At 39.4% G+C, this 25694-nt stretch overlaps 1 protein-coding gene across 1 annotated transcript in view; it reads left to right on the top strand.

Annotated features, from left to right (window-relative positions):
* ARID4B (AT rich interactive domain 4B (RBP1-like)) overlaps positions 1 to 25694 on the top strand; it is a 96505-nt gene that overhangs the window by 54446 nt on the left and 16365 nt on the right. The window contains exons 10-17 of the mRNA XM_004690729.2: positions 620 to 774; positions 3847 to 3919; positions 5464 to 5558; positions 6840 to 6937; positions 7923 to 8166; positions 8507 to 8682; positions 12766 to 13014; positions 25273 to 25357. Of these exons, the coding sequence (XP_004690786.1) occupies positions 620 to 774; positions 3847 to 3919; positions 5464 to 5558; positions 6840 to 6937; positions 7923 to 8166; positions 8507 to 8682; positions 12766 to 13014; positions 25273 to 25357 (1175 nt within the window). The remainder of the gene's footprint in view (positions 1 to 619; positions 775 to 3846; positions 3920 to 5463; positions 5559 to 6839; positions 6938 to 7922; positions 8167 to 8506; positions 8683 to 12765; positions 13015 to 25272; positions 25358 to 25694) is intronic.

Genomic DNA, 25694 nt, shown 5'->3' with positions numbered 1-25694 from the left:
TATTGAAGAAAACGCTGTAATTCAAATTCCTTACTTGATTTTTGGCCTTGTAAATAGCTATTCATTTTCATTTTGCCTGGTTAAGAATCTTCCAGAATTTATGGGTTATAATTTATTTCCATGTATTGTAAAATTAGAGTAATTGTCTTGCTAATTTTATATTATAATCTTAGTTCATATTTAAATAGAAATGTAGAGAATATATTTACAATAAATGTCCAATAATGTATATTTATTACAATGCCTCAGTGCCTTGGTTTATAATAGGTGTATGGTCTTGAGTAAGTGATAAAGAATTTACACATTTTAAAGTTGTCAATGGCAGTAGATATGCTTAAGTTTTTAAGAAGAAAACTGCTCTTTGCTTCAGTATTTACTTGACTAGAAATTATCTACCAGTAATAGTAGTGTTTTTTTAATCTATTACATGAAGTGCCTGGTGAATAGACTTTTAGGATTGAATGAGTTGCTGCATAGAAAAGTAATTGACATAGTGTGTGAGACACAGCACTTTATACATGTCACCAGTATCCACACAGTAGTTTTCTTGATTATTTAATGTGTTTAGATGAATCATTTGTCTTTATCTACAGTTCACATATTTCATGATCTCTTGCAGCCTTTGATCAGGCTCTTGAATTTCACAAAAGTAAAACTATTCCTGCTAACTGGAAGACTGAGTTAAAAGAAGATAGTTCTAGCAGTGAAGCAGAGGAAGAAGAGGAAGAAGAAGATGATGAAAAAGAAAAGGAGGATAATAGCAGTGAAGAGGAGGTAAGTAAAAACAGTTGATGCCTTTTAAAATTAAAAATTGAGTTGCAGTTTGTTGGAATTTGGCATTAAGTCATTAATAACAAATATTTTTAGTCTTAGAAATATTTTGTAATAAAATTGTTTGTGGTAGTCATTATATAATATCACATAGTTTCTTTGCCTACCTTAAGGTAGAAATACGATCTCATAAAATTAAAAAGATTACAAAAAATTATTCCAGTAACTCAAGAATATTTCATGATCTTCCTGGGCCTTGATTCATCAGATTAAGAAAATACTTATATAACATAACAAAACTTCATATACTTTTCGGCACTGTGTAAGTAGCTATCACTTCATATAATGTATGCATCAGCATAATCTATTGAAAACATCCACAAAAGTATGAAACATACCTTCCATCTCATATTAATGGAATGATTAATGCAAAAGCAGAGGTTAATATCTCTAATTCAGAAAATCTTGAATCATTTTATCTATTACAAATGGGTGGATAGTCCTAGGTAGATCATTCAGACCTTTAGATCTCACCGTGAGAAGGCCCAGGAATAGCTAGGAGTCCGTGAAATTTCAGGTTGCAGGTTGTCCTCCACTAGTGGTTTGTTGAACAACTTCCTAAAAGTTCTGAAGTGAATGGGGCAGACAGTGAAAACTGCTTTATTTGACCACAAAGTGAGCTGCATTCAGTGATGTTAGGAGACTGAAACAATTTGTCAATGATACGTAATACTTTCTAGGTAAGTTATGAAATTCTTCCATTTAACTGTAGTTAACAACTATTCACAAAATAGGGTTGTTTTTGGAGTTTGTTTTGATATAGTAAGCTGTTGTAACGTATAGGGTAAAAGTTTCCCAGCTTTAGTCTTCTCTCTGTCTTGCTATTTTAAACTCTAAAATGAACAGTTAATCCCTTGCTTCAAAATTTTCACCACTTTGAAAGTCAGGCTTCACTATAGACCAGTCTCTCTCCCCTCCTCATCACTTCTGTGGAATACCCTCTCACTCTGGACTTTGTGAGTAGCAGCATCGGGTTGCACACCTTGCCACTTCTCGCCTGTGTACGCACCAGCGCCTGGCCTGCCGTGCCCTTCCGTTTCCTCCCTCAGCTCGCCGCGGCCATTCCTGTTCACTTTCAGAGCCCTGTGACATGTCGCCTCTCTCAAGGGAAATGAGAACCATCACCTCCCTCATCTGCAGGAAGTTAGTCACTCCATTTGCTAGTGTAAATCCCTCTTGTTGCTTGAGCATACTTTATTGTATGTGTACACATACACATAAATATATTTATTGTCCATTAGCTTTCTCCCCTACTAGTCTGTAAGCTTCTCAAGGGTGTAAGGACCCTGGCTTATTACTATATTCATACTCAAAATCTTCGTCATAGTAGGTAACATGTAACAGATGAACAGTAAATATTAATTACTAAGACTTTTGGTGTTCAGATTTATGTTTTGCAAATGTCTTTTGTAAAAACATACCTGGTTTTCAAATTAAACATTTTCTTAAGTGTAAACTTAAAAATGTTTGCATCAAAGCCCTCCTTGGAGGGTAAGTCTCAGCACTGGGAAGCTGTCCAGCCCTTGCAGCACACGATCCATCTCCGGCCAGGGAGTGACCCACAGGGCGCAGCAGACCCCGTGTCTCTCGGCTGCCCCCTCTGCAGTGTGTTTCAGTAGTCTACCAGTTTTGCTTCCCACTCTGTCTCCTCTGAATCCTCTGTACCTCTGGTCTGTACCCCAGCTCTTGTGTGCATAAATAAGTCAGTCTTTTAAAAAAACGTTTGCGTCAAGAGTAAATTTAGTAATTTATGAAAGTTAAATACTGTACCATTAGGATACTAGATAATATCTGGAAAATTGACTTTCTAGGCTAATATCTGACTACCTTAACAAAACCCAGAATTCATAGTCCACATTTAAGTTGAGAAATAGAGGTTTAATCTAAACAAAGTAATAATTGTCATTTACTTTCAGTCCAACTTGCAAGCCAAATAGGCTTTCAGCATGTCTTTTATTTTAGTTTTTCACTTGTCTTCCTCTGCTGTACTAGCTTTTAAAATCAAGGTGCAAATCTCACGCACATGGTGACATTAGGCACGTGACTTTTAGATGAGTGATGGCTCATTTGGCAGAGCAGCTGGCAGAGTGTGCCTGGCTTTACTATAGAGGTGCGTGTTTCAGCCAGAGGAACTGTGAAGCCTCGGTGTCGTGGTGTGAGCATCTTTCTCTGCAGTACTCGTAGCCCTGTTCTGTACTATCAGGTGCTATGGTGGGCTTGTTTCTTATTTGATTGAGCACCCAGCACGTGCCTCCCCTGACAGGCGCTCATTAAATGCTTGGTAATGGACGATGGTCACTGCACCGATGAGTTCTTCGATCTCACCTACTACCCTGCTCCTTGCAGGTTGCTTCAGGACCTACTGCCACAGCCCCTGGCCACAGCAGCAAGAAGTTAGTCCCTCCCTTGTAATTGATAATCGGGGAACTATTTTATTACTTGAAGATTTTCCTAAGTCTGAATCTTCAGGTATTGTAGATCAAGTTTGTTCCCCACTTTACTGATTCGCTAAGCTTGAAGTACAAGTACAGTCTGGCTGAGTGTGCTGCAGGATACTGACAGTCACAGCCCATGGGACCAGACTTGCGTAGTCCCTGAGGAGCAGTAGAGTCTCCATGTTGAATCCTGACCCGCTTTGAGTAAGAGTAGGTCTTCTTGAACCTGCGGCCCTGATGTGCCAAGTAGATCTCTGATAACGGTCAAAGTTCCTGAACCACCTTCCTGTTTCTCATGTGAGAATTTACTTTAGTGAGGGATTCTCAGTGTAGAGATACCTGTTAGGCCATACTTTGTAAAGCAAAGATTTTTGCTTTAGATGTAGACTTTTCTGGTTTTGAACAGCTCAGTATTAACTTCTTTGTGTTTTGCTGTTTTTTTTTTTTTCGTTTTCTTGTAAAAAGTCTTTGAAATATTTTAGGGAGTATTAGTCTTTGCTGTTGATCTAGAAATCTGCTGATACCATTAAAATGCTTATTGGGGGAAATCATTTTTTTTTCCTTCTGTGACTATAATTAGGAAGAAATAGAACCATTTCCAGAAGAAAGGGAGAACTTTCTTCAGCAGTTGTATAAATTTATGGAAGATAGAGGTGAGTGTTTTTCTTCTATTTATCATTGTTATAGGTAGCAAATAGACAATATTTTAAAGATAAGAATGCTGTTCATTATGTTTTATGTCACTGTTAATCATAGCTCATTTTTTAAATTGAGCTTCAACATGTGACATTAATTTAAGGCATAGGACATAGTTGATTTCGGGCCCTCCCTGGTTGCACAATGGGTTAGGACACAGTACTGCAAGCTGGCCACAGCCACGTCAGTATGAATTCGAGCCCCAATCCCAGAGGTGACCCACATGGGTCACATGCGCAGCAGACCTCTCCTGACCTGCCCGCTGCTGTTCTGCTCCCCACTCTGTCTCTGGTGAATCCTCTTACTGCCCCTGCACCTCTGGCCTGTATGCATAAAATAAATATTAAAAAGTTAAGAACGTAGTTGATTTCATACTTATAGTTGGCCATTTTTGATAGCCAGTCATTAGCACCTAACATAGTATCTGCCATTGTAAGTGGAATGACTGTATTTTTCCTGTCCTCCCATCCATGGGCTCCCAAAGAACCCTATGCTTGGGAACAGTGCAGAATGGGAACAGTGCAGAATAGCACCGTTCCAGTAGCGTCTAAACAGATGCCTTTAGTGAAAAGCCGCCTGTTCCAAATCACCATGTGCTGAACTTGTGTGATAGTGAGTGAAAGAGAACACAAACCCTGGGTGAAGCGGAGAGAAGTAAACCATCCACACAGAGCCAGAAATGGGGAAGTGACATTCTCCAGGCAGTTTGATTTAGCTTATTGCATCTGCCTACTACTGTTCAAAAATGCAGACTGGGAGAAGTTAGTGCAGACCTTTAATCTCCAGTGATGAACTTGACCCCCAGCAGTCATGGCCTGTCACTCAGGGCCATTTATGGTTTCTGTTCTCCTGAGAAAGCTGTGAAAAGGAAGTGATAGAGGCAGAAAGCTGTCTCGTGCTCTTAAGCTTCACCTAAGTACACAATAAATTAAGAAGTGAAGGAAATGGGTAAACTCTATAAAGAGAGACTTAGATATGACGCTTGGGCCAGTCGTGCCTTCCTTTGGATGGTTCTCTAGGTGTACATCTGTCCTGCTAGTCCCTCTACTACACTCTGGTGGTTTGATCATCTGACTAGTATTTTTGCCCTGTGTTTTCATGTGTTACAATCAATAGAACTATAGCTTAACTCTAAAATCATTGTTTAGAATATTAGTATGTTAGTAAAATATAAGGAATCATAAAAATAAGTTTTCCATCAATATTTAAAGTTTTTCAGTTATATAAGGCTTTCTTTCCTGAGCTTTAAAATCGTTATTAGTATTTTATTTGGCTTTGTTGGTTTTATTCCTTACTTCAACAGGGGGTTGTAATAATGTTAAATTTCAGGAACCTGATAGGAGAAAAAAGTTTTAAATGAAATGAGCTTCAGTAGTAAACATGTGTTTTTGATGAATAAGGAGCTTTTTTCTTGCACTATATATATTTGGTGCTAATAATTGAGTCATTTGAAAGTCTAAACAAAACTGAAGCATGGCTCTAACCTGCCTGCGTTTAATAGGCACACCAATAAACAAACGGCCTGTGCTTGGCTATCGGAATTTGAATCTCTTCAAGTTATTCAGACTTGTACACAAACTTGGAGGATTTGATAATGTAAGTATTAAATCAAAAGTGAAATGATTTTCATATGTATGTTTTCTTATCTAAAATTTATTCATAAAAATAGATGGAGAAAAACATGGAAAGTGCATGAAATAGAGCTTCCGCAGGAGAAAATAAATGTTTATTTAAGAAAGACCATTGGGGTACAGTGCTGTTTGGGCTTTGGCGGTCAGGGCCTTTCCTTGCAGGTGTGTTTCCATGCCCCACCCACCATGGAGTCCTTGCTCAGGCCTCCACCCCTTCAGCCCATCGGCCCCCCCTCCACTTGATTGTTGCCCTCCCGGCCCAGCAGCCTCTGATGCTGTACAGTCAGATCTAGGGTCACTGCTGGTTTGAGACTGTCGGCCTTTGTCTTGTTCTCTGTATCCCACATATGAAGGACACCCTCTGTGTCCACCTTTTACTGCTGAGTTCCTTTGCTTAGCTGATCTCTCCAGTTCTATTGATGTTGTTGCAAATGGCAGACGTTCATCTTTTTTAATGGCTGCGTAGTGTTTTATTTTGTATCTGTGCCACATCATCCTGATCCACTTTTTGGTTTTTGGCACTTCGGTTTTGTCCATAGCGTAACTGTGCTAAGCAGTGCTTCTGCCAACACAGGCGTGCACGTGTCCCTCTGCGGCGGCGGTCTTGTGTTCTCTGGGAGAGATGTGCACGAGGAGCTGCTGGGCCCAGTGGGAGACGCATTCTTCCACTTTGAGAAACCCCTTTCTGTTTCCATAGGGCCGGAGCAGGCTAACACCCGCAGCAGGTTGCGAGGGCACCTTTCTCAGGGGTTAAGATGATATGTCACTGGTTCTGAATCGTAGCTCCCTGATGATTAATAGTGATGGACTTTTTTTTACGTGCCTGTTGGCCGTCTGTCTGTCTGTCTTTGGAGAAGTCCCTGTCTAACAGCTCTGCCCATGTTTGTGGAGTTGTGATAATTTCTTGTAAATCCTGGGTATCAGCCTCGTCAGAGCTAATAAGGAGTGCAAATATTTCCGCCCCATTTAGTGAGCTGCTTAATTGTTTTGGTGAGTTTCTTACTATTTTTAAAATTTCAGTGGGGCAAGTTCATTAGAAAAAGGAAAGGAGAGGACAACAGCCGGCAGAAGTAAAACTTAGTTTGGAATGTTGTGATCCAGTTTTTCTAATCCATTGAGGTTAATATTTTCACTCTTGTGAGACTAGAACCAATATATGTAAGCATATCGCATACACTGTGCTTGTGGAGTTGTATTCTATGCACACCTTTTCATGTGGGAGTTTTCCCTTTACTCTGTCCACTAGATTGAAAGTGGAGCCGTGTGGAAACAAGTCTACCAGGACCTGGGCATCCCTGTCTTAAACTCAGCTGCGGGGTATAACGTCAAGTGTGCTTACAAAAAGTAAGTCGGTGCACTAATACAGCTCTGTCCTGTGTCTTACCTAGAAAGCATGTTAGAATCTACCATTACTCCTTCCTAAGAGGAAATCAGGAATTTTGGGTCACGTAATTACTAATATTTTCTAGATTGTATTCTACTAGATCTGTGAGTTTTTTGGTTGAGAATAGTTTGTTGTTAATTTGGAAAGTGCTGTGTGGATGTTCAAATTCACAACCTTAATCAAATAAATGCAGGTTTGAATCCTGGCTTCTGCCAGTTATGAGTTGTTTGTACCTTCGGGCCATATTTATTGGTTCTCTTAAAGCCTCGGTTTCCTCATTTGTAAAGAGGAATTTGTATTACTATTTGCTCATAGAATTACTTTGATGGTTAAATGAGATTTTACATACACTAAAAGAATTAATGCTTGGCATTTAAGAAGTACTCAACAAATAGCTGCTATTAATAATACTTAATAAGCTGCATTTGTTAAAAAAAAAATAATTACTATCTTCATGTTTAGCAGTCATTTTAATGAACATTTTTTTTCTCTCTGAAAAGCTTTTCTTTGGGTTAAACAGATTGGGAAGCACTGAACTATAATAAATTTGACTTTATTATGACTTAATATCTGAGACTTAAAAAAAAATGAACACAGACTTAAAAATCATGAACTCGGCCCTCCCTGGTGGCGCAGCAGGTTAAAGCATAACACTAAGAAGCTAAAGCCACTTCTGCATGAGTTCAATCCCCGCCTGCCCCAAAGGTGACCACATGACATGGCAGACCTCTCCTAAGCCGCCTGCTGCTGCCCTCAGCAGTGTACTTAATTGATCTACCTGTTCTGCTCCCCACTCTGTCTCTAGTGAAGCCTCTCACCTCCTCTGAGCCTCTGGCCTGTACCCCAGTTGTGTACGCACAAATAAATCTTAAAAAAAAAAATCATGAAGTCTACATTAGTGTTTTGAAACTTTTCCCCAAATGTAATTTGTTTTCATGTTTCCAGATACTTGTATGGTTTTGAGGAGTACTGTAGGTCAGCTAACATTGAATTTCAAATGGCATTGCCAGAGAAGATTGTTAACAAGCCATGTAAGGAATGTGAAAATGCAAAGGAAGTAAAAGTTAAGGAAGAGAATGAACCAGAGATCAAAGACATAAAGGTAGAAGAGGAGGAAGACAGAGTACCAAAAGAAGAAATGCCTCCTGAGGATGCTACTGAAAGGAAGGAAAATATCAGACCCTCCCTGGTAAATCAGACTGTGAATAGATTCCTTCGCCTTCTTTGCTGCGCTTTCTGTCTTCTGGGAGGTTTTATACTTAATGTTTTCGTATAGTTCTATACTTTGTTTTTATTTCATTTTCTTCATCAAGTACTGGTTTTGTAGTAATTTTAAATGAGATGAGTATTTGCTGCTATTAACTATTTTTGCCCAATGTTTTAGGAATGGTGAGTTTCTTAAAATAACTGGCAGCATTCTCATTGTTGATACTGGTTTGTATGCTTCTTACAGCTAACAGCAGTTAGATCATGGTTTTAGGTTGACAGTTTTTATTTTTGTTGGTTTAGTTCCTCTGATCTTTTCCTAGGGAAGTAAAAAGAACTTATTAGAATCTATACCTGCACAATCTGATCAGGAAAAAGAAGTTAACGTCAAAACAACAGAAGAAAATGAAAATTTGGAAGATAAAGACGATGAGACAACCGAGGTAGATGAGTCCCTCAGCATAAAGGTAGAAGCTGAAGAAGAAAAAGCAAAATCTGGGTAAGAAATTTGTTTTTGGTTAAGATGCATTTTGTCTGCACTCTTGTGACTTGTTCTTTGTATATATGTATGAATCTAAATTTGATTGATAAGACATCAAATAATTGAGCAATTTGTACTATTTATAGCATTTGCTTCCTTCAGAGACCCTACTAATGAAAGTTTGTCACAAAAGATCATACTTTGATCCATTCTTCTTGCTCTCATCATGGAAATTTATAAGAATTTGATCTACATAAAAGTAGTTTTTGCTGCAGTAAGCTCTACTGAATTAACCAGATATTAATTTTGAGGAGATGGCTTTCTCTAATGTTTGTAGATGTATGTTGGTTCTAAGTTTTGAGAATTGTTTTCATTTCTTAAGTGAAAAATTATAATAAAAAAGTGCTAATACTTAGTTTCTTAAAGGCCAGAATTGTTATGTTTTATGTGATAGTTGTATGGGATTGTTTTGGTGACTTTGAAATGATGAATTATTTAGCACTGTAACTTATGCACTGCCAGTGAACTTCTGAATTTATAACTGGTCATTGATAGTTTATACTATTTCTGAGGTTTAGAAAACCTAAGCATCCTCATTGTTTTGATCCATTAAGAAAATACAACCCCCCCCAAAAATACAGCCAAATATTTTTGATCACTTTGGAATTTTTCTGAAAACTGACCACAGCATGCAGGTAGATAAGCAGGAGAGAGAAAAAAACTGCTCAGATAAATATATATAATAAAAGAACTTCACTTATTATCTGTGTGTGTGTAAATATATATTTCAGTTATTTCTTACTGTTAAGGGAGACAATTCAACTAATAAAAAAAATTATAAGTATTCAACTTTTTGCCTAAATTTTCCTGATCATTTAGTATCCTGAAATTTTGGCCATAGTATGCAGATGAATGTGGAAGAAAAGAAATGGGTTTAGATAAATATGGTACAAGTGTTTGTTTATATACACTTGTTTCTATTTCTGTATAAATGAATGTTTATTTGAAGTACTCCTTGCTGCTACTGGACACTTATTTCGATTATTAAGGAACTTAATGGGAGGCCCTCCCTGGTGGCACAACGGGTTAAAGCGCAGCACTGCAAGTGAGCCTCAGCCACTTCAGTGTGAGTTCGATTCCCGGCTCCGGAGGCAACCCACAGGGTGCAATAAGCCTCTCCTGACCTGCCCTCTGCTCCCCTCAGCTATGTATTTTGTCAGTCGGCCTCTTCTTCTCCCCACTCTGTCTCCAGTGAATCCTCTCACCTCCCTTGTGCCTCTGGCCTGTACCCCAGTTCTGTATGCATAAATAAATAAATCTTTTTGTAAAAAAAAAAAAAAAAAAGGAAAAGAAAAGAAACTTAATGAGAATTCAGCTTTTTGCATAAAGATGTGATTTTAGAGTCAGCAGACATTTCTGGGGCATCTTCTGAAAGGAAGGTATCTGATAGCCTGTATTTGCTCTTTGTTAATGAGCATAAGGTAGATTTTATAGGTCTTTGTACCTTTAATTCTTCAACTATACACACATACACACACATACATAAATAACTATTTATAAATGTTTTATAACACAAATAAAAGTTTTCTAGTGTGACTGCCCTAATTTTTAGATGTCCTTTAGAAGTATTGTGTGTTTGGGAATGTCTGAAATTGATTTCTGAATTTAATTAGATAAGTGCAATTGAAAACTACATACAATTATAGAGAATTAATATGTGGGTATTTTTCTAGTATATAAACGTGTTGTAAGTTAATTAGCTACTGCCAAGAATTTTCCATGTTCTTCCTCATAGTGCAGGTATGAGAAATTAAATAAATCAGGCTTATGTGAAAAACCTATTTCAGTGCCTGACCCATCCTAAGTATTAATGAATGGTAGCTTTTTGTTGTAGTTACTATTGTTTCTCCATTGTAAGGAGGGTGACATTGTATTGGGAAATTTTGTTATTTCTGTGTAAATTTAGGTGAAAATACTGATACATTTGGTTTCCCAAGACTTTGTCGTGTGCGCGCGTGCGCACGCGTGTGAGTATGTGTGTTACATGCATGAGCTTTTTAATTACTTTAACCTAAAATGCTGGTTACCTTTTATACTTCCAAAGGCTGTCTTTGTTGGCATTGTGTTCTTTCTGGTTTGATGCATTTACTCTAATTTTGCCACTGAATTCTTAGGGAGAGTAGGTTATTTTCCTTGACTGACATTGATTCTTTTTATTTTGGTATGTTATTTAAGTGAAGTTCATTTTATTTGTGACTGAGATTGATGTTAAATGTGATATTTTTTATTACTACGTTTTATAATACAGTATATTAGGCTTTCGTCCAGATTAAGTAGAAGTGTGGCCTGGCTACCTGCTTGCAGTAGGGTTGTGCTTGCTACTGACGTTTACTAGTTGTGCTTATTGCTTTGTATTTATACCGTGGGATGCAGGTTAACATTTGTTTTCATTTAAAACATTTTAGACTTACACATTTTCTCTTTTCTCTTACATAATGATTTTATGTGTTTGAGAAACCTTTTCAATATATAGTCTCTTGGTTTTTTTGTCATATCAGAATATATTTCCTTTTTTTCCCGAATGCAGGGGACATATTATGACTTAAAATAGTAGTGTTCTTTCCCAAAAATGTCTTAACTGTTTTAATTATACACCATACATAAAATGTTTATTTAAAATTGTTATTAAAAGTTTATTGTCCACAGCACCCTTTCTAATAGTTTTTAGACTGTTAGCCTTATTAATAATGATTTCATTATATAAATATTAATGTATTTTCAGTAATAGTGTTTACATTTTTAACATCATCACAAATACTTTTGACTAGGTATTTAAGAAGCTATTTGTTTGCCTGTAAATAAATTCTTTATTAAAATAAGAAAAGTGCTTGAGAATCTTTGTAGACTTCATTATGTATTTCAGAGAAAATTGAAATTGGTCCTTTTGCAAAGACACAATTCCACAAGTCTTTTAGTCTGTCCCCCTAGCCCATTCACTCAGTTATATAGGGGAAGAGGGAGAATTTAAAAAAAATTGCTGTTTGTATCATTATTTATAGATTATTTCTTTTGCCTATATAATTATAGAATTAGGGTGATGAAATGTTATGATTAAAAAGGATGTATAAACGACTGTAAAATTCAAATTATCAGTGGAGAGAGGCTTTTTATATAAACATTAATTTTTAAAGCTTGATCATTTAGTTGTCTTGTGATTCTGTCTTACGACATTTATGCATTTGTCAGCTAAATGGTTGATGGATACTTTTTAAGAGAAAACTTGTAATAATTACAGGCATACTTTTCTCTAACTTACTTACTACAGATTTGTCACTGATGTACAGTGACTGTGAGTGCTGAGTTGTGGAAAGCACTTGATACTGAGAAGATTGAAGCAGCTGCAGCGCTGCTGCTGAGAGGTTTGGCTTGTAGCCGTATTTCACTTGGAATTGGCCTCTTGTGCTATTTCTTTGGCACCTCAGAGTTCGAGTATTGGCAGGCTGGCTTTCAGTAAATACGGTAAAGAGAGCAGCAAGACAAAACTTGATTTGATAGTTACTCTACTGAGAGCTAGAAGTGTATTTTCAGTTAGTGTAACATTTGAAAGTTTGTTTGGAGCAACTGTTCATGTTATTAAGACTACCGTCAACCAGTAAAAAAAAAGTTTTAAATATTCTGAGGCTGGAAATATCTGAATAAAAAATAAATTTGGTCAGAAAATGGATATGAAGTGTAATGGTCTGTGTTTTTGTCAACTGAGATGTGAATAAAAAGATTTTTATAATAAAACTGTGAGAATATTGTTAAAGCCGACCTCAACTAGTTTCTTGCTGCTCAGCACAACTTCTGTTCATCTGGCTGTTGGAAACTTTCCTTTAATGCACTTATTTTTCAGTCTTTGTTTCTCTAAATGTATCTTTTTGTAACCATGGTTGTCTCGTACAGTTTTGGTTTCTGATACTAAATTGAAACTCTGACGAGTCCATGCCCGTGGAACCTGCTGTCCCGGAACAACAGCCACGATTTATCAGTATATGTGGTTTGGGACTGAAAAACTTATGAAGTATCGTTTATTAACTGCAATTTTTTAAACCTTTCAAGAGATGAAACGAATAAAGAGGAAGAGGAAGATGATGAAGAAGCAGAAGAGGAGGAGGAGGAGGCGGAAGAGGAGGAAGATGAGGACGCCGGCGAGGAAGCGGCGTTTGAGTGCTACCCACCGGGCGTGCGAGTCCAAGTGCGGTATGGACGAGGGAAAGCTCAGAAAGTGTATGAAGCTAGTATTAAGGATTCTGATGTCGAAGGTGGAGAGGTGCTGTACTTGGTGCATTACTGCGGATGGAATGTGAGGTAACTTGAGTTTTAGCTAGTGATACTACCTAAAACATTGACAAAACAATTTTCTACCTAAAAAATCTGCCTAATGGATACCAGGCTTGCTGGTATCCTGGTCGAGGTCCTTAGTGCCCTGTAAAAGCCGGAGTTGCCAGCATGCGCTTACCTCGCCGAGTAACCCCATCCTGCTTCCAGTGGTTAGGAGCTAGCCTTGTGTCTAGAATCGGTCCACACCGTTGTCTTTATGTGATACCTCTGCAGGTGAAATAGGTGTTCACACAGGCAGCGTTACTGAAATGGTAGCCAGTCTCTGAAAGTGAAAAGATTTGAGCGTCTTGATGTTGCCAAGCCAACCGGTAGACTTCTTGGCCTTTTCCATTTCCAACCCAAAGTGACTTCTTAGTAATCTTAAGGCATCATATCTCTCTCCTTCAGTAGGAAGGGATTTTAAAGTTGTGGTTTCTTTAGAAGCTTTAGCTATCTCAGGAAAGTCTTGCCTCCTCCTCATTATTAACTCTTGGTCTCAGCCTTGTTCACAAGCCTCAGAAATGTTACTATACTTTCAGAATAATATGATTGAAGTGCAAGCACATCAGCTTGGCTGCCTGCTGCTCTCTGACTAGGGAACCGAGTGGCAGAACTGAGGATTGGTTTTAGGTGTGTTCAGTGACTTACGTTTTAGTTTCCTTTGGTTTTTCCAAAGAAATTTTGTATTTGAGTTTTCCCAAAATTGGCAAGTCAGTTTTAGGAACTGGTCATTTAGATCTTTTAAGGAAAACAGTTTGGGGTGTTTGCTACTATATCTGAAATACTATATCTGTAGCCCGTGAGAGAGTAGCTGGTGGATGACAAGCCCTAGAAGTTTCATGTGGTGGCTTCAGGTTGTATTTAGGGTCTTCAAGCAGGAAATGCCGGTCTCAGATTTTAAATTTAAATGATATTCTGTGATTTGGGAAGTTGTCAGGAAACCATCCCGCTTTCTCTGTTTCTTTAAAAAAAATATTCTTTCTTAAAAGTACATTTGTGCTGTCCTGTTGCAGCATTAGGACACTTGAGAAACATCTACTCTGATTGCCTTTGTTATTTTGAGAAGAGTACAATTCTGATCTGTTCTGCTTGGACGAAAATAACAGCTTAAGAAAATGCTGGGAGGTTTTGTTTGGGCCTCATTTTTTATTTAACCTGAACAAGCTTAACAAAATTTTGGAGTTCTAAGACTCGCTGTTACCAGTGTGTGAGATGTCACGGTTGTCCTGAAACACAGCTTCCCAGGCTGCCCTGCGACCGTGTGTGGCCACCCCTGCAGCACCGGCCCTGGCGTTGTCCACAGAGTTGCCTGCGCAGGGCACAGGTTCCCTGACCTGAGGAGGTGTCTGTAACGATGCTGTTCAGAGCAGATTCTTTATTTCAGACATAGCTGCTTGAAGGATTTTTGCCTGGTCTTGGATTAAGTACTCATTTGGCACTTACTAAGTGATCTTCTTAAATAGAAATTTAGAGAGAGTTCCATCTTTGCCGAGATGTAAATGCAAATACTGAGCATGTTGGTTTAAAAATTGGAAGAAAAAGATTGCTTCAGCAAGAATGTAATCCTCAGGAGTAGCCACGTGATCTCTTGCCTTTCCTTTCCCGCCCTCTGATGCTGTCGTTGTTCTCGTTCCCTAAGGAGGCATTTTTCCTAGTGGTCTTCAGAAAGTGCTTTAAATTCTCTGGTGAGTGGCTACCACTGAGGTGTTTCCGACTTTCATTTAATCAGGGCTCGGTTCTTTTCTATTAATTGTCTCATTAAACAAAAGAGCCTTAGTAGGAGTCAGAATTGAGACACTCATATAAAATTATTCTGCAAGTAAGACAACTCTGTTTTACTCAGAAAAGATTCATTAAGGGAAGTATAAGCTATCCTAGGAACACTGATCCATAGGACAAAAAGGATGTCTAATATTTTAGCTTTGAAATTGGTGGGGGTTGAATAGAACAAGGGAAGATTTTAAATTGAGGCATTCAAGTTTCCATGATGTAGAAAGAAAAATGAGCCCTAGTTCGACAAGAAGTGCTTGTATTTCGGAGAAGGATGCCACCTTCCTGACAGCGCAAGCCTTTATGTGGCATGGACTCTGAGAAGAAGAAAACTTGCCATCTAGGCGAAGACCTGTAGAGCGGATCTCTACACACGCCAGCATCGTAGAGAACACCACTGTGCTTCTGTAGATTAAGCTGCTAACTTTCTCGTAGCCGACACCGCTCCTGCTTTCTCTGTAGTAATAACCAGAGGGTGTGTCTGGTTGGCGGATAAGCAGTAACGTGATCCTGCTGTGCCTTGGCGCGGAAGCTGATCCCTGATCTCGGAGGACTGCAGCAAACCCCCACAGCCCTCCTGCTGCCCTGTCACCTAGGCGAGCTTCAGCCACTCTCTAAATGAGTGCTTTGGGGCTGAGGAGTTGAAAGCACAGAAGATTAATGAATGAAAGTAGTTTTATCTTCAGGGGCAGTCTTCAGTAGCACCATTGTGTGGTGCTGTTTGTGAGATTTTGTTTGAAACATTTTCTAGCAAAAGTGTTGTTGTAACTAAGAATGCTATTCTTAGTTAAAAATATTTTCTTGTGATTTCAACACCTTCCTTTTTCTTCTAAATGCTACAGAAACCTTTATATTAATATAATTCTCATTTATACCCATCACAACTGAAAAATTTCTGTTGGACAAAGGATAGTGTTTGAGTGAATTTGCTTTTTACTACTGTGATTTATAAAAAAAAAAAAAGCAAGCAAGCATTTTTACATGCTTACATCAGGTTCACTGGGAATAGTCAGAACTCTGGATCCTGAAGAACGTAATGATTTATAAAAGTGATAATATTGTCAGAGAATTTTCCAGGTATGGTTACCATATATAGCAACCCTTCACTACAGAACTTAGTAGGTTGCCGCGCACATGAAGTCGGTATATTTTCAAAACTTGTTAAAAAAAAAAAAGGCATTCAATGTAGAGAACGGGGAAAATCCATATAAGAAAAAGATTCTCCATTCATTTAAGAAATTATGGTGACTCTTCAGTAATTTTTAATAGTAGGCTCTCTGGTTATGTTCAATTTAATTTTTCTTAGTGTGTTTAATGTTTTATAGGAATTTTTAATCTCATTAGCTTATTGATTCTTTTCACTCTCAGGTTTCTTAAGTCATGCCATACAGTTCGCATTTTTAAAAATAAAGTTTCTTTGAAATTTTCCTCCCATGTACTTGAAGTGTGTTGGTTTTCTTTGTTTGAGGATAAACACCACTTTTGTTCAGTAAGACAACTGAGGGTCCAGGACTATCAGGACTTACTTGGCTTGGTATTTAAAATACGTTAAATTGTACTAATGTATCTGCCTATTTCGTTTTCTCCATTCCCAGTCTGGCTTTCTACAGTCAAGGAGCTTGCGATTTGAATAAAGGATTTGTTTTATATTGAGGGTTATTGGCTTCATTAAAGGATAGCCTCAAATAAAAGAAAGAGAAAGATACTATAAAACTCTTTTAATAAGTAACAGATAGGGTCCATAGTACATGTTAAGGAAAACTGGAAATTAGATAAATTATTCTTAAATATGTTACTGGAAATAAAATTATTTCATGTTAAGAAATACTTATTTCTCTAAGCAAATTTAATCTCTGGTGGGAATGGCCAGGAAAAGGATCTATGGAAAGCCTTTGCACACCGCAGTCCTCAAGCTCCTTTATGCGTGCAAACACCCTGCTTTTTCACAGCCGCCCTCTGCCCACCTGTGCCCATGCAGGTGCTCCTCTCCACCGCTCTCTCCCTTCGCAGGGCAGCGGCCTCCTGCCTCCCCATAACCTGCCCCTGTCAGGGCTTCTCTACGCTGACCCCTCAGTGGAGGGAGGGATCCTAAGACCGCCTGCGTGCAGCACACAGGCCTCGCTCAGCGAAGCTGTCCCTTTGGGGCCGCACTCCCTGCGCACTTGTGCCTATGCAAGTGTCCTTTAATCCTGTCCTTTTCCCTAATAAACCTGCTCTTTGAATATTTTTTTTTTAATTCTCCTTTTCTAGACATTTTCTATTTGACAAACATGAGTTCACCATCTGTGCTTCAGATACCACAGTTGGCACTAAAATTACAAAGAAACAGATGCCTAGTAAGGAGCTTGTTTTCCAGGCAAGGGAATGACCCCATCAGAACTGAAGACCTGTGGCTCGTACCCCCCCTCCACCCCAACGCGTCCCCTCCTCGCTGGCTTCCCGGCGCTTCATTCTGTGATTCCTTCTTTTTGCCCCACACTCTTCTGTTGCATTATATTGTCAGTACTTGCCTGCCTAACAGACTACAAGAACCTCAGTAAAATCTAAGACTGCTTGCCTGATCCTGGCTGGAGGAAAGTAGGAAACCATGCTGACTGATCTTTTATATTAGCGCCTGTGGCCCTCGTGGAGGCATCTGTCCTTCACTCTCCTGTCCTGGACAGCTGCTTTCCAGTTTTCTTGGCTCCTCAGTGCCAGCACACCCTTCCTCCTCACTTTGCACTTCTGACCTTGCTTCTGACCTTGTGAAAGACTGAAATGAGAGGAGCCTACAGACCCCACTGTGTCCACCCATTTCCTCCGTCTCGGCCCCAGTCTCTGCCTTCTCAGCCCTTAGCTGTGGAGAAGGCACACTGCAGTCGAAAGCCAGGCTTCTAATTGCAGCTCCTTGCCTGATTCGGAAACATGAGCTCAGGATTTCTCTCACTTTCCTCCTTACTGCCGTTTTCTTGCTCTATCTTATTCACACTCTTCTACATACAGTCTTGCAGTGAATGCGCCAATATCAAGGAAAATTGATTGCTCTCTCCCTACTGTGCCATTTCTTTGCCCCATTCCATCCAGCAGAAACAATTTGAGTTCGTCTAGACCTACTGTTCCTCTCCTGGCTTTGTTTTCTATTTTTTAAACAGGAAAATGTTTAGGTGATACTTACGGGCACAAAAATCAAGTTGAGACCAGTTGGGTCGCTGTAAGGGAAGCGAACGTCATAAGTCACCTTGCTTACAACCTTGGCATAACCTGGGTGGTGAGGGTGAATGGCTCATCAGCAGCTTTCTGTCACCCGCCTCAGTGGCACTGTCTGGGGCGTACAGCCAGCAAAGATGACTTTCTCGGCCTCCAGTCCCTGGCGTGTTATTTCCCAGTACAGCATTTTCTGAAACTGTCTGTCTGGACCCGATGCGTCTATGTGGAACTCCCTCCAAGCAGGCTTTTGCCCCACCTGCCCCGAAGTCTGTCACCAGTGACCACATCCAGCTGAATTCCACCCTTCATTCTGCAGCTGTTTCCTTTATTCTTTCCTACCTTTCTGAGATCATCACTCACTCACCCTCACTGTCTCTTTGTGTGTGTGTGTGTGTGTGTGTGTGTGTGTGTGTGTGTGTGTGTGTGTGTGTGTGTGTTCTAATTCTTTTACCTATTGGTACCATTTTTACTTCTACGTTCTGTTCCTATTTTCCTGTTCCTAGTTTGAGTCACTTTTTTGATTATTAATTTTGGAAACAGAAGGATTTGACCCCCTGAAATGCAGCTTTTACCTAGAGTGGTGACTGAGTTTTTCATTGTTTTGGTTTCCTACAGCAGGACCACTGCAGGCGCCCTGTCAAAAATTTTCTCGATGTAAAGTAAAGCTCGTGTTTCCAGACCTAGAAGTAACCTCCCAACTAGGAATGTTCTCCTTTTGCATAGCTGAGGAGTCCTGTGCTTCACATTACAAAAGTGCAATTGACTTTAAAACATGGAAAGAAAATCCCAATGCTGTATTCATTTGATTAATACCCGTTCACATCTAGAACAGTTTGTGTTTGGCACATGGTAATCAGTAAGCAAGTATTGGCCTGAATTGGGCCTGCTGGCAATTAAAGAACAAAAATTAAAATCCCTATGAAAGGGTCTTCCCTATGGCCGTGGTCCTGAGGAGCAGGATAAAGGCAAGTGGCTGTGCCTGGCCTTGGTGGCCTGCAGCCTCTGGCCCTTAACTTCCTGGGCCTTGTGAGGCTTCTCTACGGAGCCGCGTCACTTTCTGATCTTGCAGAGGTGCGTTAGGGTCCCAGTTTCTCCGTCTCCTTTCCAACACAGCCACTTTTCTGTTGTTTTAGTGTTTGTTGCAAGTAAGTCGGGGTCTGGGGCGCTTTGCTTTGTGTTTCCCTCACAGCTTGCGATGTTGAGCGTCCCGCCGTGCACTCGCCAAGCATTCGCGTGTGTGCTTTGTGGTGGCTGCTAAGCCTTTGCCCGGTTTTGAATTGGTCGTGTCTTACTTATTTTAATCATTCCGCCACTTTTCAGTTTAATTTTCTGTCCTTTCTCCACAGTGTTCTGTATCTTTCGGTTTTGTTTTTTTTTTTTCCCTCTCACTTCCGAGTAGTTAAATCCCTGCCGTATTTCCTTGAATATGCCGTAGCATTTGCGACTGCTGACAGGAGTGTGAAGCTGTTCTGCTGTTGTGCTTTGAAATATTCGGATAATGATAGAAAGGGAAGCAAGATATTCTTGGCAATGTTTTTTCTGTCATGCGGAAGTTAAAGCACTCTAAAGGAAGACCCCTTGGCGGTGGCTCCCCAGTAAAATAAGCTCGCTCATTTCGGTGACACGAAGGCACGTTGTCCGTGTCGCACCCCTGTGCACAGCCTGGTGCTGTCCTTGTTTCACACTTCACTGTCAGCGTCTCTGGATCTCGGGCCGCAGTCTCCTAGCCTGTCCACTCACTTTCTGCTTGATAAATAAGGCACAGCTGCTCGGCAACCTGTGTCACTGTCACGTGCAGTGCGCGCACTTAGTGCGGAAGGCCTGCGTGTGAGACTGAAGCACAGCATGGCGGGAATAGGTGCGAGTACAGGGAATCTGCTTCGCTAGTGCTTCAGAACGACCTGGAGTTCTTCATGGCAAGAAAATAGGAACTTTGCCTTTGCAGAAAATGATATTCTAAGTTAGTTTTTTTTTTGCCTTTCTCTTTCTTAATTCATTTAATTTGCTGTTTGCTAAGTGAAACCTGCTCTATTCCATAGTTTTTGTGGATTGATAGGTAACTTCAGTATAAGACGTAAGTGTGGGCTTGTATATGGTAGTTTTGATTGATAGGTATATCAGTGTATTTATCTAAAAGTGCTTAAGTACTCAAACCAGTTCATGAAGTAACCTTTTGGACTAGTTTTAAGAGGTTCAGCAGATCTGAGTCCATACACAGTGTGCGTAGGCTGCCGCTGTGAATCATTCGCAGCAGACTTTGTAAGCCGGATTCGGTGTGGGAGGGCGTGTCCTTAACATTACATGTTAACTCTGCAAAAGTCTGTGCCTTTGTTTCATTAGACAGAGTTTAATGCCCTGATGAAATTTATTCATATAACACAATACAAATGCCTTGGGCTATTTGTACAGATCTTATGCCAGTAATGTTAAAGTTTCCATCATCTGGTGTTGTAGTCTTTTATTAAGGACACTGTGTCTTTTGGGATTTAATAGTATTAATGAAATGGACACATAAAATGTTTATAATCTGCTTAGATTTTTATTTTTTTTAGTAGTATACTTTTTTATATCTTAAATAGATGATTAAAATCATTGAATTATCTCAAGAAGTCTTAAAGGTTTTGCATTAGATAACCTCAAATCTAAAATCGATGTGTAAATTGAAATTTATAGAAAATTCACAAAGGTAAATAGTGATAAAATATTTTATAAAGTTTTTAAATTAATAAGTAATGGCTTTTTTTTATCATGACTTGATTTATTTTCCCATTGCAACATCATACTATTTTTCCTTATCGTACAATTTTTTCTTGTTCAGTTAATGTAAAAAAATTCCTTTTCTTAATATGATAGCTGAAATGGCCACTTACGATGTGCAATTTTCAAAAATGTAGTTTTAGCTATTAAAAAAAAAAGATGAAATCTTGCCTTTTGTGACGCTGGGAATGAACTGTAGGGACTTAAGATAAATCAAAGTAATCAGAGGAGAAAGACAGAAATAATGTATGACTTCAGCAAACAAGGACTGTAAAGAACGAAAACAGGGAGCAGCTAGGTCAAAGCCCAAACAAACCCTTGAATCTGATTGCAGGTGCAGAGGCGGAGGTGAGGGTGGGCATGGTGGGGGGCCCCACGCCTCGCTGCCGGACTGTTGTTCAGCTGGATGGTGGGGCTGGTGCGGTCGCAGACCTGCAGCACTGCTAACCGACAGCCCTAAAACATGCGGTCTTCCAAACCGTTGAGAATAATGAAGCTTGTTCGTTACAGACATACATAGGATTTTGTGTATAGAAATATGAGTTTAATTTTTCTTAGGAGATTTTTAAGGTTCCTTACTCTGCATGAATTTTTTAAATCTAGTATTTACTTGGTATAGAATGATACATGCTGATCACGTCTCTTTCGATGGGTTTACGAAAAATCACGATTTGAGTTGATGTGAGCACAGTAGCTTTTTTGGCATTTTATATCTGGTTGATGAACATTATTTTCCATTTTTATTATTGCTAAATGATTTCTTAGATGATTGCCAACACATCCAAAACCAGTCATAAGCCCCGTTCAGGTTTTCTGTGGTGAAAAAAACTCAGATTTTCTCTGGTGAGAGCAAGTATGCTATGGTCTCTGAATGGTCCCTGTTCTAACTTGATCTAAACATTTAAATGTAGCACATTTTAAAAATGGAAAACTATGTGTGATTCCTAATTTCAGAAGGTTTGTATTGTTATTTTTGTATTTACCACTTAATGTTGTCTTTGCTGTTAAATTATAAGCTCCTGTGGGAAGGAGGTGTGCTGCATTCACTGCTGGGTGCTCAGGGCAGCGCCTGTCACGTAACAGGCACTTCGGAAGCAGGCACCCGTCGAATGACTACACCCTGACGTATGCTTTCAGTCCTGATGTGCTGTATAGTTTTCATTTGGGGGATCACCTGGTTCACCTCCATTTTATATAGGTTTAGGGAGCAGACTTAGAAGGTGAACTGGTTGTGCCTATCTCTGCTGTTTAATTTTTGTTCCATTAATTGAATATTAGATGACCACAATAGAAATATTCTCAGATAAGTTTTCTGTATACCTCAAAAATATTTTTCTTAATGCTTTAAATAGGTAAGATTCTGAGCTCGATTCCATGCATTAAAACAATGGATTTATTGGTAATTGAATCCAAAAAGTATGGCTTACTAAGGCTCAGTCTTAACTTTCTCAGAATTTATCTTTAATATTTGTTTTTCCTTATTTTTAAGTGGGAGAATTTAGTAATTATTTTTTCCTTTCACAACCCTGGCAGATTTTCCTTTTGTCTCAAATCAGTTATCTTCCTAACATAATTTCTAGAGTAAAATCCAGTTAAAGACAGTTTTGTTTTTATCAGTATTCTAAGTTATCTGGTTTTCCACAAATACTCTCATAAAACGCTCTTGGCTTTTTCTTCAGCTAAAGGTCATTGTGTTTATATGTCAACAACTTGGCATAACATTTTTCCCTAATTCAGTCAGTTCACTTCCATAGTTTGAGTTTCTTATCTGTGAATAAGCTTATTCTAAGGCATGTTTTATCTCTTAAGGCTATTAGTAATAATAACAGTATTGTGTGGTTATATTTTATAAAAAGAGCACATAAATCTGGCATAGAAAAAATCTAAAAGAATAGTGTTAGAACAAGGAACTGTCAAGCCAACAAACAAAAATTTCCGAGAAAGTGGAATAAAAAGAGGCAGTAATAAATAGAAACAGCCATAATATTAGCTCACATTTGTAGACCCATATGCTCTAAACCATACATAATATTCTCTAGTTAAAACAAAATTGTGGCCCTCCCTGGTGGCGCAGCGGGTTAAAGCACAGCACTAAAAGCCGCTTCCGCTTGAGTTCGAACTCCACCTGCCCCGCAGGAGATCCACATGGGGAGGCAGACCTCTCCTGACCCACCCGCTGCTCCCCTCAGCAGTGTACTGCATCGATCTGCCTGTTCTGCTCCCCACTGTCTCTGGTGAATCCTCTCACCCTCCGCATCTCTGGCCTGTACCCCAGTTCTGTATAAATAAATAAATCTTTTTAAAAAAAAAATTGTTACCCAGAATAGCAAGACCCACATGTTTACTGCTGTTACTTTATTTATTTTTAAAGATTTATTTTACGCATACAAGAACTGGGGTGTGACCAGAGGACTCCCCAGAGACAGAGTGCGGAGCAGAACAGGCTCATTTACTCAGACACACTGTGGGGGGGGGGGGGGAGAGGGGATTGGGGGGGACAGGCTGCTGGGATGGAACAGCCCTGGGCTGTGACAACTTGATAGCCCTGTCTTTAACCCCTGTGCCTCCAGGAAGGGCCTGTTAAAATAACTTAGAACTTAGACTCCAGTTATTCTATACATACACACATTAAAATTTTTTTTTTTTGGAATAACCTAAAGCTTGTTTCATCTAATTCCAGAAGTTTTCTTTTTTGTGTCTTGCCTGATAACTTTTGAAATCCAGGCTCACTGTTCTGATACCAGTCCTCGCTTACACCCTTATCTTATAATAGGGTGAGCAAGAAGGTGTCTGTATGAATGCAGAGCCTCAGGCAGTGGGAATCAACTGATGACTCATTATTTTATTTGCATGTGTGTTCTGTATACATTTGTCTTAAGGGAATTCAGTTATTAGTTACTACTCTGCCATAAGAAATCTTCTAACATCATGAGCATTGTAACTGAAGACAGTAGCTTTCTTTTTAATTTGTATTAAATTGTTCAGTGTTCAGTGTATCTGTGCAAACGTATGGTCTATTGGTGGTAGTCCTAAATTGAAATCTAGTGTTTTACTCCATTTAGAAATATAATTCATGTCAGAAACAGAAGTTGAATTGAGTAGTACTCTCATTGGTTGGTAGTTAAAAAAAAATCTGATTTTATCAAACTGAGTACATAGTGGTGGGTCTATGGAAAGTATTTCAGTATTAATGTGGAATAAAAACAGTACTGTGAATGTTTTAAGTAGGTGCTGCATTGCCAGTATGATAAATGCCAGAAGGAGTGCATTTAATAGACTAATATTTGCTTTTAGGCTTTTCACATTACTTATGCTCAAAAAAACCCACATGTGTCAAGCAGTCTTCTGTTTCCTTTGTTAAAGTAGTCTGATGTTATGCAGAATAAATGAAGCCTGGTGCCACAAATGGCTCAGCAGGGTCACTGACAGGAGGGATGCATAGCCCATTCCTTCCTCCCTCCCTCGTGCTCTCAGATTACCATGTGGCTCTTAACACTTTCCAGAAGACATCAGTGTCACCCCTTGGGTGGGGTGCACCCTCAGTTGACTGTCCAGCTGGCACCAGCAGCCTGGCTGCCTGGGGGTAATCAGAGGGCTTGTCCAGGCCTGTCCTAGCGCAAGAACGTAGTAAGTCCGTTAACGGCTTAGGCCATGTGCTTTCTAAAGCTCAAGGTTTTTATTACTTCATTCAGCACCTCTAATAATGAGGCCATTTAATTTAAAGATTCATTTTCACTTGTTCATATTCCAGACTTACAAATGTCAGTGAGTTTTTCATGTCCCACAATAAATGGGTATCACTTAGAAACATAAAAACAGGTTACTTTACTTTTAGTGTTTCATCTACATTTTTACAAAAATAGACCTTCACTCTTTCTTGTTTTGAGCCGTCGTACTGCAGCCAGTGGCAACCTGCACGCATGAAACCAGGCAGACTGTGGTATCAGGTGAGCTGCGAAGCAGCTGGGGTCGCGGCTGTCTGTGCAGAATAGCGAAAGCCCAGGCGTAATCATGATTTCCTGACAGTGTATGTGAAGGTGTTCTTTTTCCTAGATGATTTTCCATTACCCAGTTATAATATTAAGCTTTTTAAAATTATTACACAGTAACATTTAAAGCTAGAGTATGTAACCTAATTTCTTGTTGTGTCCAGAGGAAAAATTACCTATTTGATGATTACGAACAAAACAAAGTATAGCACACAGTGTGGTTTCTCCAGAGGTTTTTACACTCTTTGGATTCTCTTTGATACAGCAAAGTAGGGAGCATTGTCTGGGAGTTCAAGGATGGTGCTTTCTGGTCTCATCTCGGCCTGCAGAGGCTGGTGTGTCCTTCGGTACTCTGCGTCACGTTTTTTTGGACAGTGCTTGCATTATTCCTGACCGGAAGGACAACTAAATGATCCTCGTGTTTTTCTTCCAGTTGTAAAAGGTTGTGATTCTGTATGTAAGTTCTTTCTTAAAGTGGTATGGTGACTTCTGTGTCATGTTTTTTGTATATTTATATTAATTTCCTAATTTCCTTTCATTTTAGATATGATGAATGGATTAAAGCAGATAAAATAGTAAGACCTGCTGATAAGAATGTGCCAAAAATAAAACATCGAAAGAAAATAAAGGTAAGTACTTTTTTTGCTAAACACTGTAACATAGCTCTGTGCTCCAGATTGATGGATTAAGAGTGCTTGGGAGTTAATGGACTCTGGAAATAGCAGATTTATCAAATGCTAGATTTGGGTACATTTAGTATTGTCAGGCTGTGAGACCTTTTCAGCTCCACCATTGTATAGTGCCACCTGGCTTGACATTACTTACCCACTCCAACCCTCGAATCACTCTGGTTTCTTACTGGGTGCAGGAAGTGGGGGCAGAAGCTAGCCCACGGGTGCTCACTGGCTCTGACAGAGTGGGGAAGGCGGTGTCTGTGGGCAGAGGACAGCCAGGCCGCACTGCAGC

The sequence above is a fragment of the Condylura cristata genome, unplaced genomic scaffold, assembly GCF_000260355.1.
Source record: "Condylura cristata isolate star-nosed mole 26May11 unplaced genomic scaffold, ConCri1.0 scaffold00029, whole genome shotgun sequence".
Lineage (NCBI taxonomy): Eukaryota > Metazoa > Chordata > Mammalia > Eulipotyphla > Talpidae > Condylura > Condylura cristata.
The sequence above is the reverse complement of the archived record's forward strand: the minus strand, read 5'-3'. Positions and strand labels throughout refer to the sequence as shown.